A 21413-nucleotide genomic window follows, 5' to 3' on the forward strand; every position below is an offset into this window, starting at 1 on the left:
GCAGGGTAACCATTAGGCAGGGCCCTCTCATCCCTCGTGGAGATGATGCCGTGGGATCTTTGAGGGGGCAGATGCAGTCTTGGTTTAGTATCTCACCCAAGGGTGTGCACCCACTCCCGCACTTGTGGAGTGTGTTGCAAGAATTTCTGTGTTTGAGGCTGAATAGGTTGGGGCTGCTTTCCCCCTGGAGTGGCAGAGGTTGAGGGGTGACTTTTAGAGGTTTATAAAATATTGAGGGGCTTGGATAGAGTAAATAGACACGGACTGTTCCCCAGAATGAGAGGGCACAAGTTTAAGGCAAGAGGAGAAAAATTTAAAAGGGACCTAAGGGGCAACTTTTTCATGCAGAGGGTGGTGCGTGTATGGAATGAGCTGCCAGAGGAAATAGTGGAGGCTGGTACAATTACAACATTTAAGAGACATCTGGATGGGCACATGAATAGAAAGTTAAAAATCACACAACACCAGGTTATAGTCCAACAGGTTTATTTGGAAGCACTAGCTTTCAGAGCACTGCTCCTTCATCAGGTGGTTCATTAGGTGATGATCAATCACCTGATGAAGGAGCAGTGCTCCGAAAGCTAGTGCTTCCAAATAAACCTGTTGGACTATAACCTGGTGTTGTGTGATTTTTAGCTTTGTACACCCCAGTCCAACACTGGCTCCTCCAAATCATGAATAGGAAGGATTTAGAGGGATATGGGCCAAGTGCTGGCAAATGGGACTAGATTAGTTCAGGATATCTGGTTGGCACGTTCGAAGGGTCTGCTTCCGTTCTGTACATCTCTATGATTCTGTGACTCTAGGTCCCATGAGTCGGGGCTCAAGCCTTTAACCTTCTGACTGTGAATGGCTTTTCCTTAAACCAGGCCTGCCAACAGGATAAGGGAGCCAGGATTAACATTGTAGATAAAGAGTCCAGAGTACAAAAGCCATGTGAGCAAGAGCAGAGTCAGCACCCCCTGGACTGAAGAATAATTAGAACGGAATAAAATATAGAGTGCACAGACTAAATTAACTACCAGCAGCAACCTTTCTGCTGCCTCCCTGATTCCTGAGCTGGAACTAAAGCCTGCTTTAATGCTCCTGCTTTTGCTCCATAGGGTTTGGTTTTCTCTTATTATGTCTATTTTCTTTGTTTCCTCTCTTGAAGAGGGAAGAAAAAAACTCCGATAAATTTGTCAGATGAAAGCAGCTAGCACACATGTAAAAGCAGCAGGCTTACAAAGTGCATCTGCTCCTCAATTTACAGCCATCAGATCATTTACAAAGGAACTGGAGCATTTACACTTTGATTTCTGATGAGGAGCCTGAGCTGACCTGCTGAGAGTTGCATTTGTTATTTCCCTAAATGCTTTGTGATGCAGATTCACTTGGGGGTGGGGGAATGGGGGGAAGGCGACGGCCATAAAGCGACAGACAGGGGATAGAGGTCCACGTTCTGCAATCTCTCAGATGCTGAAGATTGGTTCAGTGCAGTGACAATTTAATTAACACCTGACTGGATAATGCATCCTAATGACTGTAATGTTGTTCGTATTTTATCCTTGTGAGATGCTTGGAACTTAATGGCTATTCTTATGGCTAGGGATTAGCAGTGATGGCTGAAGGCCAGGCTGAAATCGATAGGTGGCTATGGTTTCAACAAATATGCAAGTAGAGTTTGTGTCGATCTGCACCATTGAGTGATAAATGCTAATGATATTTTCTTTTTAATAGCTTTGCATTTGAAAGACTGTATACATGTGTTAACAAAGCATGCAACTAGGATTTGCATTTTTGTTTTACCCTTTCCACTCCATTGGCCTTTTAAAATTGAAATCCTGTCCCCAATTTGGAATTGACATGGGATTTCAGATTTAAATCTCTTTCATAATCTGTGTGAATCAGAGCACAAAAGGTGAACCAGGAATAAGGTGAATCTGGTCAGCGGTTTAGAAATGACGGCCTTGGAGAGTGTGTGAAGGACGTTGAATTGAATTAGGTTTATTGTCACATGTGCTGACATGAGTATAACGAAAGGTTTACAAGTTGCCACTCACCGAGTTACCCAGGTACAGATTCTTCAGTACAAGTTCTTAGGGAAAAAAAATAACGTTTTCCACAATGGTGGAAGTTCAGATGGTAGAGAGATGAGAGAAACTGGGATTATTCAGGGATCAGGGAATGATAATGAGACTCAGAATTACAATGGGTTTTGATAGAAGAAATGGTATGAACTCTTCCCACTGCTGGAAAGATCCGTAACCAGGAGATGCAGATTTAAGAGTTATGATAACTGGAGATTCACAACTGGTCAGACAGCATCCATGGAGAGAGAGAGAGAGAGAGAGAGAGAGCAAGCTACCATTTTGAGTTTAGATGACTTTTCATCAGAGCTCCTGAGTCATCTAAACTCAACGTTAGCTTGCTCTCTCTCCATAGATGCTGCCTGACTCGCTGTGACCTCCAGCACTTTCTGTTTTCAGTACAGATTCCAGCATCTGCAGTAATTTGCTCCAACCTTGTTATAATCTGGAATGTGCAGCCCAAACAGTGAGATTGGAACCTATTCAGGAAAGTGTTTTAGTGGTAATGTCATGGACTTGTAATTTAAAGGCAAGCGCTAAATGCTGTCAGGACATTGAGTCAAATCCCATTGTGAGTTTAAATCGAATCTGGAACTGAAAGCTAATCTCAATAATGATAATCATCCCAATTGTTATTCATTGCCATTGAAAGAAAAACCCATCTGGTTTACTACTGCCCTTTCAGCCATGTTTAGTTGGTCTGGTCTACATGTGACTCCAGACCTACATCAATATGATTGATTCTTAACTGTCCTTTGAAATGGTCTAGCTGTGATTGAGTTTGAGGAGCCATTAGGAATTGCAGCAAGTACTGGACTTGTCAGCAATATTCATATCCCATGAAAGAATACAGAAGAAAAGCTTTGAAAAAGATTTGCGATAAATAGGAGGAGTAAAGAGCAGAGGAATGGCCTTCATTGAAAAGAGCTAGTTCAGCAATGGTGGACCTCAAGGTATCTTCCAGTGCTGTGTCATTTAATATCTGAAAAGAAAAAGAAAGTCACAGAGTTCCTTGGGTTTGGGTTCTGGCTTTCTGTCAATTGACCTGCATGTTGACGTCTGGTCAGGATGCCTGTTTGGTTTTAAACTCTTCCTTTGCATTGTAATTCTTGCTCACAGAAAACACTTGCACCCAAGAAGTTGAGCGCTTTCAGTTTCCATCAGTGAAAACTGTCACTTGACCCTCTTTGTCTACCTGTTTGTTTCTCCTAGCAGTGACTGGGCAGAATTGGGACCAGTACTCACAACACAAGGAGCCTATGTCTTTTGAATGGCTAAGTGATATCCCGCATATCCCTGCGCACAGAAGGTGAGAGAGGATGAATTGGCACTTCATGTTGGCATGGCCTCGGGCACAGATTGGGGCACTCAGAAGCACTTTACTTAAAATTAGCGAGACTGAGCTGCTAAGCGTGAGAGAGAGCCTGTGTATCTGCTATCAGTGCCACACCTCCTGTTGGTGCCCTCAGTGCATCTGCAGAAGAGGAGGAGGAGACAGGGGAGGTGCAGAATCTCTGCAGGCATTTACTCCTCGTGGAAATGGTTGTGCTATGCAAACTGGAAAAGATTTTATTCAACAGTAACTGTGACTGAACACCTTCATTCCTCTTGGCACTTCCACAATAGAAGGATTCTTTTTGTTGCAAACACCAGTGAATCACACATCCACTAGCACCATTCAGCATATGACCTTGTTACAGCCATGATTAAGCCAGCTATATTCCGAAAGAGATGTTGGAGTGACTGCTGTAGACATTAAGTTTGCATTTGACTGAGTGTAATATCAAGGAGTCCTCACAAAACTGTAGTCAATGACAGCTGGACCATTTCAAAGGACAATTAAGAATCAATCACCTTAAAGTAGGTCTGGAGTCACATGTAGACCAGACCAGGTAAGTATGGCTGAAAGGGCAGTAGTAAACTAGATGGTCGTTTTTCAATGACAGTGAATTGGAGAAAAACTCTCTACTTGTTAGAGTTATAACGAACCAAAGGAACATGTTTGCTGTTATTGGAGGCTGAACATCTCAGCATCAGAATATCTCCTCTGTAGGAGTTCCTCAGGGTGGTGATCTAGGTCTCACCATCTTCAGCCTCTTCATCAAAGAACTTTCCTCCGTTGTAAGGTCAGAAGTGGAATGTTTGCTGATAATTACCGGGGAGGTGCTGGTATAGTGGCAGTGTCAATAGACTAGTAATGTGGTGTCCCAGGCCAGTGTTCTGCATGCAAAGGTTCATATCCCACCATGACAGATGGTGGAATTTGAATTCAATAAAAATCTGCAATTAAGAAAAGCTAATCTCATGACAACCATGTGATAACAGCCACTGTCAATTGTTGTAAAAACCCATTTGGTTCACGACCTTGCTTGAGAAAGGAAATCTGCCAACCTTACAAATGACTCCAGCTGCAGCAATGTGGTTGATTCTTAGGCAATTATGGAAGGCAATAAAGACAGAAACACCCACATCCAGATGAAAAATTTTTTGAAAAATATTGTGCAATATTCAAGCCTATTTTTGCTTCCTCTGACACTGATGCTGTCTGTTTTCATATTGAACAAAACCTGATCAACATTCAGGCTCAAGCTGACAAGCGGTATGTGACATTGGCACCGCATAAGTGCCAGGCAATGACCATCTCTTGTAAGAAAAAGTCTCACCAAGACATATTCAGTAATATTACATCCTTAGCCCCAACCCGCTATCAACATTATCATTGACTAGAAACTGAACTGGACCAATCGTTCAGATAATTTGTTATAATACTGGGAATTCTATGGCAAGTAACTCTTCTGACTCTCCAAAGCCTGTCCACCATCTACAAGGCAAAGGTCAAACGTGTGATATGACATACGCAGATATGTGCAAATGTACCTATTGGTTAGATAAGTGCACAGCATTCAAGCTTGACACCATTCATGACAAGGAGAAAGTGAGGACTGCAGATCCTGGAGATCAGAGCTGAAAATGTGTTGCTGGAAAAGCGCAGTAGATCAGGCAGCATCCAAGGAGCAGGAGAATCGGCGTTTCGGGCATGAGCCTTTCTTCAGGCTCATGCCTGAAACGTCGATTCTCCTGCTCCTTGGATGCTGCCTGACCTGCTGCGCTTTTCCAGCAACACATTTTCAGCACCATTCATGACAAAGCAGTCTGTCTGATTGGCATCCCACCCACTCTCTTCACCATTCACTCCCTATGCCATAGTACACCTTGGATATGCAGTAGAAGCCCGTATCCATGGATTCAGTTTCCGCAGTTCCAGTTATCCGCGGTTTACCACAGCCTGAAAATATTACATGGATGTCCAGAAATAATTCCAGGGGCTGCGGGGAGGTAAGTTTTCCATTTAAATGATAGGGTTCGCTACTATCTGCGGTTTCGGGCAACCGCGGTAGGTCTTGGAATGTATCACCTGTGGATACGGAGGGGGGACAGGTATTAATGTCTGTTACTTATTGGGTGTACCCTCACCAACTTGACAAAGCTTCATCATCAGGACCATTCAAATTGGTGATCTTGACCATTCCAAAAGATAGGGCAGCAGGAAGTGCTGTCCTTTTTCATCCAAGCTTCATGCCACCTTGACCTGGACAAATCCATCCACTTTGTCGCCAAGTGTAGGATGGAGATTTGGAATTCCCTATCTGACTGCACTGTGGAAATGAGTGGACATCACTGCACAAACTGCAATGGTTCAAAAAGACAGCTAGCAAGCACCTCCTTAGGTATGACTCAGAATAGCTAGAAAATACTGACCTTGCAACTGTTGCCCACAACCCACGAATAAGTTTGGGAAAGCATCTGGACTGGGTTCACCCTCTCGTGACTTCTCCTGACATTCTTTCTTTGTCTTGTATTTCTTTAGGTGCTGTACTGTGTGAATCCTGATAATGAGAACAGTCCTGAAATTTCCACCAAGACTCTGAACTGTGACACAATCACCCAGGTCAAGGAGAAGATTTTAGACACTATCTTCAAGAATTTACCTTGTTCACACAGACCCAAAGCTGCCGACATGGACTTGGGTAAGAATTATCACTAAGGACAGTAACTTTCAACAGTACTGCTTCTCTGGCTGAGTGGGGCTTTGGGCTCTTATATTGACTGATTGTATTTGAGTGAATTTCAGTTTATTAACTGCAGCTTCACCAAGAGCTCCATTGTGAATACGCCAGATTTATTTCACACTTGACTTATTATTTTTGCTCTCACCCCAACCCCCTTTTAAAACAAAACCAGGGTATCAGGCTCAGTGTAAACAAGGCAGCAAGGTAACATTCGATTTGCCATAATTTTCTTACCTGTCTGGCTTTTTTTATTATTGGGGTGAATGGGTATGGATTCTCGAAGGAGCAGTTTTCATAGTTAATTAGCCTTTAGCAGCCCTGTATTTCCTCATTCGAAACAAAAGAGTGTTAGCTTTAACAAAAAAAAAGCATAAATGCTTCCTTCAAAGCCCAAATGCTTCCAGTCTGTTTGAACAAGAAAATGCAGCACCCGATGAGCAGTCTCACTGACGACTCAGCCCTAAGGCAATACTCAAGTTTCTGAAGTGGGACTTGAACTTTCTAACTCAGAGGCAAGAGAGCAACCCACTGAGCCACAGCTGGCAGTATTTTATAGATACAGTTTTGGAAAACTTGTTTCCAGAAAAAAGATCAGGAAAGATAAGACCTTCAAACCAGCAGCTCAGTTAACAAGAGCACCACAGCTTTCCACAAGTAAATTACAGGAAAACATTCAGAGTTGGGAGGCTCATGACCATTGTTAGATGCTGTTTTCACATTAAAAGCCAGTGGGACTTTGATAATAAACGCACTGTGCACACTTCGGTTGAGATTGCAGATTCACTTTGCTGTGTAGGCAGGCAGGAGGTTGGAAGAACACAGCAAACCAGGCAGCATCAGGAGGTGGAGAAGTCAACGTTTCGGGTGTAACTCTTCCTGAGGACTGGGGGTGGGTGTGGGGGGAGCTGCAGATAAAAGGGGGAGAGGTACGGGCGGGGGAGGGGGTGTAGCGGGATGGTGAGATGAGGATAGGCGAACACAGGTAAAGGGTACGACCTCTACCTGTGATCACCTACCTCACCACCCCGCCCCCTCCTCCCCAACCCTCCCTTTTTCTGCAGCTCCCCCCAGTCCTGAAGAAGGGTTACACCCGAAACGTTGACTTCTCCGCCTTCTGATGCTGCCTGGCCTGCTGTGTTCTTCCAACCCCCTGCTTGTTTACCTTGATTCCAGCATCTGTACTTTTTGTTTTGTCTCTGTTCACTTTGCTGTTACATTAAAGTCACAGGGAATGATTGGTATGAAAATTTCCGATGTAGCTAGCCAAATGCATGAGACAGAAAGGGATCAAGGCTGAAGATAATACATTTAGATGTGAAAATCTGGGAGGAGATTCACGAAGAGCATAAACACTGTCATGGATATGTTGATCCAAATGGCCTGTTCTGTACTGTATAGCCCTATTTAATCTTGATTGCATTTACATTGGGAGATGGTGGCATAGGAATTTTGCCATTGGACTAGTAACTGAGCAACTCAGGATAATGCATTAGGGAATGCAGGTTCAGATCTCACCCTGGCTGCTGGTGAAATTCAAATTTAGTTAATAAATATGAACTATAACACTATTCTCAGTATTGGTGACAATGGCAACCATTATTGATTGAAAGAACCCATCTGTCCTTAAGGGGAGGCAATCTGTCTTCCTTACCTGGTCTGGCCTACATGTGACTCCAGACTCTTAGCAACATGGTTGACTCTTAATTGTCCTCTGATGTGGCTTTAGCAAGTTACTCGGTTTAAGGGCAGTGAGGAATGGGCAACACATGCAGGTTTTGCTGGCAATGCCACACATCCCAGGAAAGAATAAAGAAAACATTAGTATCAAAGAGCTTCACAAGAATGTAACCAGACGGATTTTGACAATGAGTCACATAAAGGGAGATTAGGACAGGCGACCAAAGACTGAGTCAAATATAGTATTAATCTGTATTTCAAAGGAAGAAAAGGAGAGGCTGAGGTACAGAGAGAGGGAATTTCTGTGTAGACAACCAAGAAATCTGTAAGGTTAAAGGCTGGGAATATTAATATGGATGGGAGAAGGGTGACATTGTGGTGGTCTTTGAAAACATGGATGAAGACACAGCCAAACAGTGGGATGCCATCAAGGGATGGGTTGAAATGTGAAAACAAAGAGCATTCAACAAGGTGCTGGGAGCCATGATACTGTGCGAGTTATTGACCCCTTAGGGACAATGAGGAGACGGGAAACAGGGATGGCAAAAGGTGATAAACAAAAAAAACCGTACACAAAACCAGGCTGCTGCTGATTATGTCCTACCTACACACTGGTGCTACACACTGGTGGAAAGAAATTACATCTTGAATGACCTCCAAAGGAAAAATGCAATAAAGCTAACCTTCTGGTCAAAGTCAATGAAACCATTTACAGGCAGCTTTTGAGTTGAAAAAGATTTCCTCCTTATCTTCATGTAGTTGAGACTTCCTCCCCCATTGAATGAAGTATTTGTTTTCGTGAGATAATGATGCCCCATTGATCTGAATAGACTTTGTGATTTTGTTGACTCCTTTTTTAATGTTCTTTTTCCCTTTCTGCTCCGTCCTGTTAACTTACACTCGACAGAGTGGCGACAGGGAAGGATGGCCAGGGTGATCCTGCAGGATGAGGACGTCACTACGAAGATAGAGAATGACTGGAAGAGGTTGAACACACTGGCACATTATCAGGTGAGTTGGGGGGGAGGGGGTGGTGGGGGCATGGCTGTGCTGGGTCAGCTGTCAATCACAGAGAGAGAGAGAGAGAGAGAGAGAGAGAGCAGAATTGGATTGGTCAGACTAATTCCTTGTGGCGATGCAAACAGCAGATTGTTTCCTCTGATACAAATGTCCTTTCTTCATTAATGTGCAAATAATTTGGGAGATAAGCCATCAATTGCTAAATTAGGGATTTGACTTTGGACCATATTGGTGTTAAATTAAATGTCACAATGTTGACTGTCAGCACGGAGGTAGGAAGAGAAAACAGATTAGAAATTGATTGGATTGGAGATGAGATAATGAAGACAGGAGTTAATTCTTTCATCGGAAAGGGCAAGTTATCCTTGACAAATCCTGTCAAAATTTCCAAAGCTGTTAGCACACTCACAGCACAGGTGGCTCCTGTATTGAAAATGATAGATATTTTTCATTCTTTGATGATTTTAATGCTCACCTGTATAAAAAGCATGAAAGTTTCTGTGTTGTAGCAATCTAGGGTTTGCAAATAAGGAACAAATTATAAGCAAGATATTTGTGGATCTGAAATAAAGTGCTGGAGAATCTCAGCAGATCTGGGAGCGTTTGGAGTTTAATGTGGCTGTCCTTTGGAACTCAGTTCTGAACTTTGTTTCACTCCCTACAAAAACAGCGAGACCTGCTGAGCCCCTCCAGCGCTTTTCGTTTTAAATTCAGATCTCCAGCACCTGCAGCATTATGCTTTCATTTTAGAAGCTAATCTTTGTGCTTGAAATTAATAAGATAGAGCACAAAGCTAATATTTTCAATCAAGGAGCACCCCCACCCACAGTTTCTCCAGCATGTTCCTTTTTTAGTACAAAGATTAGTTTGATTAATAAGTCCATCTGTTTTCTATTTGGGTATAATCAATTTAAGTGAAGAGATAACGCTTAGAATCATAGAAACCCTACAGCATGGAAACAGGCCCTTCGGCCCAACAAGTCCACATCGACCACCCAAACCCATTCCCCATTACTCTACATTTACCCCCAACCTACACATCCCTGAATGCTATGAGCAATTTAGCATGGCCAATTCACCTAACCTGCACATCTTTAGATTGTGGGAGGAAACCGGAGCACCCGGAGGAAACCCACGCAGACACAAGGAGAATGTGCAAACTCCACACATACTGTCACCTGAGGCTGGGATCGAACCTGGGTCCCTGGCACCGTGAGGCAGCAGTGTTAACCACTCTGGGAAAGGAATTAAATGGATAATGTTAAGTTCTGCTGGGAGTCAGTGCATTGATGGAGCAATGGCACATAATGGCTGGGCTGAAATCCTTGTTCATGATTACACTCCCTCAAAACCTGACCATTTTATGTCACGCTTTGTGCCCAAGGTGTGGTTGGTTCAGTGAAGATATATTGTTGCCTCTCCATCCCTGACATCCTGCTTTACACTAAGATTATACAAATGGAAGGCTTATCTTCCATTTCAGGACACAAAGCATTTGAATGGCACCAGCTCAGTGTTAAAACACCCGATGATAATATTCAGATGGAAGCTTAAGGCATGTTGTTGCAACAGACCATAGAGAACTTCACTCTGCATCTAAACTGTGCAGTGGACTATGTGGGAGTTCTTCTGAAAAAATTCGACATCAAAAGTAGAACTATATCATTCCCCATAAGTGATACACTCACCTCTATGAGCTCCAGAAAATGAGATAAATATATACAGTTCAATTATTGCATGAAATGCGAGATAAAGGAAACATCATCTCCAACTACCCCTCCATCCTAACATCGGGATACAGGAGCAGAATTAGGCAGTTTGGCCCATCGAATCTGCTGACATGTTTCTGAACCCCATTCTCCTATGTTCTCCCCATAAGCCTTGATTCCCTTACTAATCAAGAACCTATCTATCTCTCTCTTCAACACATTCAATGATTTGGCCTCCATAGCTTAATGCGGTAATGAGTTCCACAGATTCACCACCCTCTGGCTAAAGAAATTCCTCCTCATCTCAGTTCTAAAGGGTCGTCTCTTCATTTTGAGGCCATGCCCTTGGGTCATAGTCTCTCCTACTAGTGAAAGCATCTTTTCCATGTCCATTCTCTCTAGGCCTCTCGGCATCCTGTAAGCTTCAATTAGATCCTCCCTCACCCTTCTAAACTCCATTGAGTATAGACCCAGAGTCCTCAACCGCTCCGCATATGACAAGCCGTTTGTCCACAGGATCATTCTTATAAACCTCCTCTGGGCCATCTCCAAATTTCAGCATATCCTTCCTTAAATTTGGGGCCCAAGACTGGTCACAATATTCCAAATGTGGTCTGACCATCGCCATATACAGCCTCAGCACTCAATCTCTGCTCTCAGATTGCCCTCTTGAAATGCATGCTAACATTGCACTTGCCCTCCGAACTGCCACCTGAACCTGAACTAGGACTCCTAACTTCTTTTGTGCTTCACACTTCTGAAGCCTTTCCCCATTTAGAAAATAGTATATGCCTCTAATCTTCCTACCAAAGTGTGTAACCTCACAATATTGCCAAATTTCATTTCATCTGCTAGCCACACTCTTAGTCTGCCCAAGTACTTCTGCAGCCTCTCTCAACACAACCTGCCCCTCCACCTATCTTTGTGTCATCTGCAAATTTACTGACAATGTCCTCAGTTCCTTCATCCAGATAATTAATGTACAATAAGAGGGCTTTTCTCACTGGACGAAGAAGGATGAGAGGTGACTTGATAAAGGTGTACAAGATGATGAGAGGCAGAGATACAGTGAATAGTCAGAGACTTTTTCCTAGGGCAGAAATATCTTATTATGAGGAGGCGTAATTTTAAGGTGATTGAAGGAAGGTGTCGGGAAGATGTCAGAGGTAGGTTCTTTACACAGAGTGGTGGGTGCTCGGAATGCACTGTCAGTGGTAGTGGTAGAGTCAGATACATTAATAGCATTTAAGTGACTCTTGGATAGGCATGTGGATGATAGTACAACAAAGAGAATGTGGGTTAGTTTGATCTTAAAGCAGGATAAAAGGTCGGCACAACATTGAGGGCCGAAGGGCCTGTACTGTGCTACACTATTCTATGTTCTATGTAACAGTTGTGCTCCAAGCACTGAACCTAAGGAACTCCCCTAATCATTGGCTATCATTCTGAAAAAGACCCTTTTACCTTCACTGTCTGCCTTCTGCCAACCAGCTAATCCTCTATCCATGTGAGTACCTTGCCCCAAGCACCTTATCTTAGCAGCACCTTGTCAAAAGGCCTTCTGGATATCCAAATAGATAATGTTCACTGACTTTCCTTTATCTAATTTGCTTGTTATCTGCTCAAAGAATTCTAACAGATTTGTCAGGCATGACCTCCCCTTGACAAAGCCGTGCTGACTCAAGGCTATATTACTTCCAAGTAATCCACATCTTACCCTTAATAATGGTCTCTAAAACTTTATCCAACATTGAAGTCAGACTAACCAGCTAATAGTTTCCTTTCTTCTGCCTCTCTCCCTTCCTTAGGATTCCTTCATCTTGAGCTCTCTAATCAAGTCTGCCGCATTACTCCTCACCAAATCCAGAATTGCCTGTTCCCTAGTGGGCTCTACCACAAGCTTTTCCAAAAAAAATCGCGTAGACATTTCACACAATTTTCTTGGGATCGATTACCAACCGTATTTTCCCAGTCCACCTGCACATTGAAATTCCCCATGATTATTATAATAACGCTTTCCTTTCAAGCCTTTTCTATCTCCTGATTTATTTTCTTCCCCACATCCTGACGACTCCACGGAGGCCTTTACATAACTCCCATTAGGATGGTTTTTCCTTTGCACGTCCTCAACTCTACCCACCTACACCTTCTGCCTCTACATCACTTCTTTCTATCGATTTAATTTCAATTCTTACTAACAAGGCAAACACGGCCTTTCTGTCCATCCATCTGTCCTTTTGATAGAATGTTTATCATTGGATATTAGCTTCTGAGCACTGGTCCCCTGCAGAAGCATATCTGTGATACCCACAATATCGAACCTGCCAAATCCAAATTGTGCTACAAGCTCATTTATCTTTTTCTGTATGCTGCATGTATTTAATGCACCCTCAGTCCTGCATTGGCTGCTCCCGTTCTCATAGATGTTCCCTTATCTGCTGTGCTCGAAGTTAATTTCCGGAGCCTTTCCATACTCTCTATCTTATTACATGTTCTGGAAGCCTTAATAACTTCTGCTGAGCCCTCCCTCCCTTTAACTTTTTCCATGATTTTCCATGCAACTAAACAACCTCCCTCCCTTGCCCTGTCACTATTTCGTTCTTAGGAACTTAAGACACAAGCCACATTTAAGGAAAAAGGTGGATTGTGAATTGGAAAACCAGTGGGGCGGCAATGAAAGTTAACATTTTGTTAGAATTGTTTTATGCTTTGACAAAGGGATAAAGCTCTTATGTTGGGAAAGTGTTTATGTGATATTATTGATTACTGAGGCCAAAGTTTTGCTGTGAGGTGATGTGGTGGTGAGCATCGATAGTCAAAATTACTCACCATGTAGATGTTGTATTATGATGTCCAAACGTGAAGGTGAAGAATTATGACATAATCACTGCAAGTTTATTGAGTGACAATCAATCTTTTCTCACTAGGAAATGGTCCGATAGAGCAGATCTCTTCTGATACTTCTCGTGATTGATTTGAAGAATCTGCTGCTTTATGACAATGGGGGCCTTAAAATAGTCACTAATAAATCCAAAAATGCATTCAGCAGAAACGTCTTTAACCAGAGTGTTGTCAGAATATGCAACTTGTTATGTACAATAAGCAGTTGAAATAAATAATGTCGATGCTTGCAAAGAAACTCTAGAAGAGCACATAGGGGCAAAGGAGTGGAAGTAAATAAAAGGATGATTTGTTGAAGTGACGTGTGTAAACACCAGCATAGATCATTTGGGTTAAACAGCCCATTTCTGTCAATCCACATGATCAACTGTGATATGAGAAGGAATATCCACTGCACAGGCAGTGCATAATATATGCAAGACTTTCAATGTAATCCTGTCTCCCAATAATCTTCCAGGATCTTTCCTCATGGTTATCATTTTTGTGATATTTCATCAGACAAGCCAAAAACATCAGGATGATCTGAGTGACTCCTGTACCACAGTGCCACCAACGATGGAGGACTGAATAGCAGGCAAAAGTGTTTTCAAAATTAACAAAAAATGTTATTGCCTTGACCACTTTAGGAATTGCATTACCAATGCCACAAAATTATGGCAGCAGGCAATATTATCTAAGTAAATTATAGTGTGTGAGTGAGCATGCGGGTTGAGCCAGAGGAAAATAATCTTTCCTGGAAGTGAATTCAGGATCAGTGGTGTTAGAGCCGTCCTTGATGCCTTTCCGTTGTTATGCCAACTAATGATAAGATGGAACAAACTGCTCAAAGCCTTTGGAATCCTTGATTGGAATCCTTCCTGGAGTATCCAGTGCTGTCTGTTCAAACTATCTGAATCCCTTGATTAGGTTGCTGACTGGTAATCACTCCAAAAATGCGTTATTTTACTTGTAATTAAAAAAGACAAAGTCTCTGAGTTGCTTAATGAGTTTTCCATATTTTCTGTTTGATTCCCAAAAACCCCAATTCTCCACAGGTGACAGATGGTTCTGTAGTTGCTCTGGTGCCCAAACAAACAACAGCGTACAATGCTGCCAATAATTCGACTGTGTCTCGAACCTCAGCTAGCAAATATGGTGAGTTCTCGTCTCCCCATTTCATTTCAAAAGACCCTTCTTTCTTTTCCAAAATAGTTCTTGCACTCCCATCATTTCCGTCTGTAACTTCATTCCATCCTTCTATTCAATGGTACAGTGAAGTGATATCCCAGGAGGATTGAGTGCCATGATAAGTTTGGAGCTGGGACAGCAGAGGGATACAGCAGAATGCTGATTAACGTACAATTACATGAACATGTACAACACAGAAGCAGGCCATTCACATCAAAGACTCCACCTCAATGTTTACGAGCGACATATTATTGCACAAAAGAAGTCGCTGCAAAAGCTCAGCAGGTCTGGCAGCATGTGCAGAGGGGAATCCGAGTTCACCTTTCGAGTTGAGTGACCCTCCCTCAGAACTGTTTCTGAAGTAATTTTGTTTCTGATTTACAGCTCCCACAGTTCTTTCAGTTTTACATAACCTTGCATGCTGTTCTCAAACCATCAGTGAATCCTTCCCTTCCTTCCTCATGTTCTTATCAAGCTGTCCCTTAACTGCATTTACTCTTTCCCTCATCCTCTTCATCTTGCGACAATGGCTGTTGATGAAGTACTTAGTGTGGAAACAGGCCCCTCAGCCCAATCAGTCCACACCAACCATCCGAGGAGTAACTCACCCAGACCCATTTCCCTCCCACTAATGCACCTAACACAATGGGCAATTTAGCATGGCCAATTCACCTGACCTGCACATCTTTGGACTGTGGGAGGAAACCGGAGCACCTGGAAGAAACCCACGCAGAGACGGCAAGAATATGCAAACTCCGCACAGACAGTCGCCTGATGCTGGGATCGAACCTGGGACCCTGCTACTATGCGGCAGCAATGCTAACCACTGAGCCACCGTGCCACCCTGGTTCTGTTAGACACAGATGTACTCCCAAATCTTTGCTTATGTGTCCAGCCTTCGTATCTGGTTCTAGTGACTGTCACCAGCAGATTTGACTATGGGTGCACTAGGACACTGCCATTCTCTTCTGGTTGTTTCAGGTCACTCAACCCAAAAATTCAACTCCGATTTCCCTCCACACGTGCTGCCAGGCCTGCTGAGCTTTTGTAGTGACTTCTGTTTGTGCAATGTCATGTGGCGTGTAAACACCGAGGTGGAGCCTTTGGCTTGTTTCTGTGTCATTTGTACACGTATAAAGTTTATGATGAGTTAATGATCAGAAGGTGAAAGCACTGGGCAGCGACCGGGAGCAGGGGCCCTGGATAGTGACTGGATGAAGCTCACCTTGCATATAATTGGAATAAAGTAACCCATCTGTGCTCCCCCCACTCCCAAAGTGACATCATTGAAGTCAACCTGTTTAGCACAGAGCTGGATTAAGTTTGGGAAATTGACAGTGTTGGTAATTTAGTCTGTCCTATTGATTTTAGGGAATTTGTGTTCACATTTACTGGCACAGGCAGTCGATGATTTGTAGCTAGTTATTAATAGTTTTGTTGAGTTTGTTAAGCAGCGGTTTAGATATTAGTTAATTAGATGAAGAAAACATAGAACCTTGACAATTGGGGATGGCTCACTGATGTGAAAGAACACAGTCTGTCAGCACAGAATGTTCAAAGTTTGGGAGAAGATTTGTAGCTCGGGTGCTCGTTGTTGTGGTTTTGTTCGCCGAGCTGGGAATTTGTGTTGCAGACATTTCGTCCCCTGTCTGAGGATGTCACCACAACACAGAATGTTTTGGTCCTGTTAAGATAGCAGGAGTATCATCTTGGTCTCCAGTCGGTGTGTTAAGAATCATTCTCAGGGTCTTCCTCCTCTTGTACTGGTCCATCTTCCATTAAAGAAAGCAGCTGTTCAAGGACTGACTGATGAGAACTCGCCTTAAGTGTCCCGGGACACTGAAACATCATCTTTGCAGGGCCAGGTTAAATTGTCTGAACTCTTTAACCAATGGTTTTGGGGTAACTCCTCATGATATCTAATAACCATCTCCCCCATGCCCAGCTCCCTTTGAAGGTCAGTTTTCATTCCATCGAAGAAAAAATCCCTCTTCCTTTTGAAAACAGTACCCTGATAATAAGGTAGAATTGGCACTAAATAAACTGTTGATACTAGTTTAATGTGCATCACAACCTCTCTTTTTAATTCTGCACTTTAGTTTTATATTCTGGTATATTAGAAGGTTAATTACAGCTGTAACGGATGTTAAATGCAGTCTCACGCTACACAGTAAATAAGAAGAAAATTCACTTTTTAAAGGTTCCCAATTTCCAGCAAACCACTACGTATAGGCCCAGAAGAAAATTACCTTCCTCTGTCCTTCAACCACTGCGATCAGTTAATTGTCCTTTTCCAGGAAAGACATTAGGCATCTGGAAGGCCTCAAGCCTGCAGGGTCATGAAAGGCACTACATAAATCCATCTGTTTTTCTTGTAGAAACCATGATCCGGTATACAGGCAGCCCTGACAGTCTGCGCTCTCGCACTCCGATGATCACTCCTGACCTGGAGACAGGGGTCAAGGTCTGGCACCTGGTCAAGAACCATGAGCATGGAGACCAGAAGGAGGGAGATCGGGGCAGTAAGATGGTGTCTGAGATCTACCTGACTCGGCTACTTGCCACAAAGGTAATGTTTAGCAACTGGAAATTTAGGAAACCAGAAACTGCACGTGTTAACCCGATTCTTCGATTCAGGCTATGAAGTCAACCCAGAAAAAAACTACCCTTCAGTTCTAGACAGAAGCCTCTTGCCAGAAAACCTCACTCTTGGGTAGATTGATGGGGGGCTGGAGTAAGATAGCTTGTAAACCATGTGAGAATTCCCTATAGCAAAGGAAATCTGCTGCCTGTGTGACTCCAGGCCAACAGTAATGTCTCCTGAAATGGTCTAGTGGGTCATTCAGTTGTATCAACTGCTTGGAGGTCTCAATAAAGAAATGAACCTGGACAGGCCACCTGGCATCAACAAAGGCACCGGAAATGACAATGGCAAACACAGCCATGTAGACGGTACAAAGTTCTCCTTAACATCTGGGGGCTAGTGCCAACATTGGTAGAGTTGACTAACAGAATAGTCAAGCATCGGCCTGACCTTGGTATGGTCCTCTGTGCCACAGCCAGTCATCATCCCTGGGTACATGCCCTGTCCCACCAATAGGATACAACCAAAATAGTTGGTAGCACAGTGGTATACAATCAGGAGGGAGCTTTCATAAGAATCCTCAATATTGACTCCAAGACCCATGGAGTCTCAGGGCATCAAGTCAAACATGGTCAAGGAGCCCTTGTACTACTCTGCACATTGCACTATGAATCAGTACTGTTCCATGTTGAGCACCACTTGGAGGTATTGTTAAGGGTGGCAAGGGCAGAGAATGCACTCACGATGGGAGATTTCAATATCCAGCACCACCACTGGCTCAGCAGCACCAATAATGACCAAACTGTTTGAGTCTTAGAGGATATAGCTGATGGACTGGTTTTGCAGCAGATAGGGGGATCCATACTTGATCTCATCCTCAACAATCTGCTGACTGCGGATAGATCTGTCCCCACGACAGTATTGGTAAGAGTGACCACTACCTAATCCTTGGGGAGATGATTTTGTTGTGTGGCACTATCACCATGCTAAATGGGTAGACTTCGAACTGACAAAGCAACTTAAGACTGCGCAGCCAGGAGGCGCTGTGAGGCATCTACAGCAGCAGAAATGTACTCCAGCACAGTCTGTCACGTCATGGCCCAGCATGATCCCCACTCCACCATTACCATCAAGCCAGGGGATCAACCCTTGTTGAACGGAGAGTGCAGGAGGGTGTGCCAGGAGCAGCACTAGGCAGACCTAAAGATGATGTGCTGACCTGGTGAAGCCACCTGGTGTGGCAAACAGCAGAAGAAGCAGCAAGTGATAGATAAACTAAGCAAATATACAACCAACAGTTTAGATCTAAGCTCTGCAGTCCTGCCATATCTGGGTATGGAGGATTTACTCCACAAATATCCCCATCCTCAATAAAGGGAGAGCCCACAACATCAGTACAAAAGATAAAGCTGAAACATTCACAGTGGTCTTCAGCCAGCAGTACCAAGTGGATGATCCATCCAAACCTCCTCCAGTGCTCCTCAGCATTACAGACACCAGACGTCAACCAATTCAATTCACTCCATGTGAATTGTACAAGAAATGGCTGGAAGCACTGAATACTACAAATGCTCTGAGTCCTGACAACATTCCAGCAATAATACTGAAGATTTGAGCTTCAGAACGTGCTGCTCCCTGAGCCAAGCTATTCTAGAACAGCTACAATACTGGCATCGACTTGATGATTGGAAAATTGCCCAAGTACGTCCTGCATATTAAAACCTGATCAAACCCAGCAGCCAATTACTGCCCAATCACAATCATCAGTAAAGCAATGGAAGAGGTCATGAAGAGTGCTATCAAGCAGCACCCGCTCAGCAATAACCTGCTTAGTGACATCCAGTTTGGGTTCCGCCAGGGCCACTCAGCTCCTGACCTCATTACAGCCTTGGCTCAAACATAGACAAAAGAGCTGAGTTCCAGAGGGGAGGTGGGAGTGACAACCCTTGACATCAAGGCTGCATTTGACTGAGTATGGCATCAAGGAGCCCGAGCAAAAGTGGAGTCAACGGGAATTGGGGGAAACTCTCTGCTGGTTGCAGTCATATGAAACACACAGGAAATTGCCTTTGGTTATTAGAGGTCAGTCACCTCAGCTCCAGGACCCCTCGACTGGAGTTCCTCAGAGTAGTGTCCTCAACCAAACCATCTCAGCTGTTCCATCAGAAGTTCAGAAATGGGATGTTTGCTGACGACTGTACAATGTTCAGCAACATTCTTGACTCCTCAAATAGTGAAGCAGCTCATATTGAAGATTAGCACATTCTGGACAATATCCAGGCACAGGCTGAAAAGTGGCAAATAATATTCGTGCTACTCAAACACCAAGCAGTGATCATCTCAAACAAGAGAAAATCTAACCATCACCTCTTGACATTCAATGGCGTTACTGTCTCCCACTAGCAATTTCTTGGGGTTACTACTTAACAGAAACTGAACTGGACTGGCCATATAAATACAGTGTCAACAAGAGCACGGTGGCTCAGTGGTTAGCTCTGCTGCCTCACAGCGCCAGGAACCCAAGTTCAATTCCAGCCTTGGGCGACTGTGTGGAGTTTGTACATTTTCCCCGTGTTTGTGTGGGTTTGTTCCCACAGTCCAAAGATGTGCCATTTAGGTGGATTGGCCATGCTAAATTGCCCATAGTATTCAGGGATGTGTAGGTTAGATGCATTAGTCAGGGGTAAATGTAAGAGCAATAGAGCAGGGGTACGGGGCTGGATGGGCTCTTCTTCAGAGAATTGGAGTGGACTTGTTGTGCCGAATGGCCTGTTTCCACATTGTAGGGATTCTGTGATTCACTTCCCACACAAAGAGCAAGTCAGAGGCTAGGAATCTAGCAGTGAGTAACTCACTTCCTGCCTCCTCATAACCTGTCCAACACCTACAAGACACAAGGCATGAATGGAATACTCCCCACTTGCCTGGCTGAGTGCACTCTGCTTAAGAAGCTTGACACCATCTGGGTAAAACCAGATTTGCACCACATCCATCTACTCCCTCTAGCAACAGTGAACAGTGTACCATCTACATAATGTAGTGCAGAAATTCACCAAGATTCTTCGGACAGCACGTTCCAAACCCATGATCACTGCAATTTAAAAGGACAAAGAGTACAGATACAGGGGAACATCATCCTTCCAATTCTGACTTGGAAATATGTCCCCATTCCTTCAATGGCACTGGGTCAAAAATCCTGGTATTTCCTCCCCAGTGACATCGTTAATCCACTTCGGACAAATGGACTGCAGTGATTAACGAAGGCAGCTCACCACCACCTCACCTTTCAACGGCAACTCCGATTTAGCAATACAAACAGGCCAAACCTTCAATGCTCACATCTCATGAACGAATAATAAAAAATATCAAGTATAAGGTTACGGTGGGAGAGCAAGACAGTAGCACCCATTCTAGATTGCTGTGGAAATGTCCTCACAGGAATGATGGTCCAAAAATGGTTCAAACTTCATCAGGTTTTGGTGCAGGAACACATCCTTCCCTCTGTATTAACTGAGGGCCGTTGTGTTCACTGCTGTCAGAAAATCTCAAGACTTGTTCACTTTCCTGCAACCTCTTCCAATCAAAAAAGGAATCTGGGAATTAAATATTTAAACACTCACTTACGAAAGTAAAGCCCTTGGGTTTCCACAATTAAAAGATGCCCCAAACAGCCTTACTTTAAGCAGGTACCAGGTAGGACATCTGAGACACTCTTCCAATCTGTATATGAATGTGTGTTTTTTTAATTTTGTGTGTGTGTGTGGTGTTGGATGCACATTCATCTTTTCAAGGAGAGAGCCAGGTGTGTTCAGTACCTTAAGTTAAATGAAGCGTGGCAATTTGAACCAGGGAGCAGGAGATCTGCCCAGTTAATTTTTGTGATGATCAATCTATTTTATTTACAAGTTAATGAAGAAATGAAGATTCCTTCTGTTCACCATTTGTGACAAAAGCATGTCATGAACATAGAGGGAATCATCCCCTCCCAATGAGACATAGAGTACCATGAGAGATGAATACATCAGTGCACACATACACGACAAACATACAGCACAAAAACACACACAACACACACATGCATACACAGACAACACACAATCAACACACAGCATACACATAAACAACGCACACACAACACACAAACACATACACAAACACACAACATCAACACACACAAACACACACATGCACACAAACACGCAACATACAAACAACG

The 21413-nt window shown here is 43.5% G+C and overlaps 1 protein-coding gene across 10 annotated transcripts in view; it reads left to right on the forward strand.

Annotated features, from left to right (window-relative positions):
• Positions 1-21413, forward strand: part of plxna4 (plexin A4) — a 619179-nt gene that overhangs the window by 573452 nt on the left and 24314 nt on the right. For all 10 annotated transcript variants that reach the window (XM_043714044.1, XM_043714039.1, XM_043714038.1 and 7 more), the window contains exons 25-28: positions 5938-6097; positions 8724-8827; positions 14481-14580; positions 16992-17182. In XM_043714044.1, the coding sequence (XP_043569979.1) occupies positions 5938-6097; positions 8724-8827; positions 14481-14580; positions 16992-17182 (555 nt within the window). The remainder of the gene's footprint in view (positions 1-5937; positions 6098-8723; positions 8828-14480; positions 14581-16991; positions 17183-21413) is intronic.

Source organism: Chiloscyllium plagiosum, chromosome 23, assembly GCF_004010195.1.
Source record: "Chiloscyllium plagiosum isolate BGI_BamShark_2017 chromosome 23, ASM401019v2, whole genome shotgun sequence".
Lineage (NCBI taxonomy): Eukaryota > Metazoa > Chordata > Chondrichthyes > Orectolobiformes > Hemiscylliidae > Chiloscyllium > Chiloscyllium plagiosum.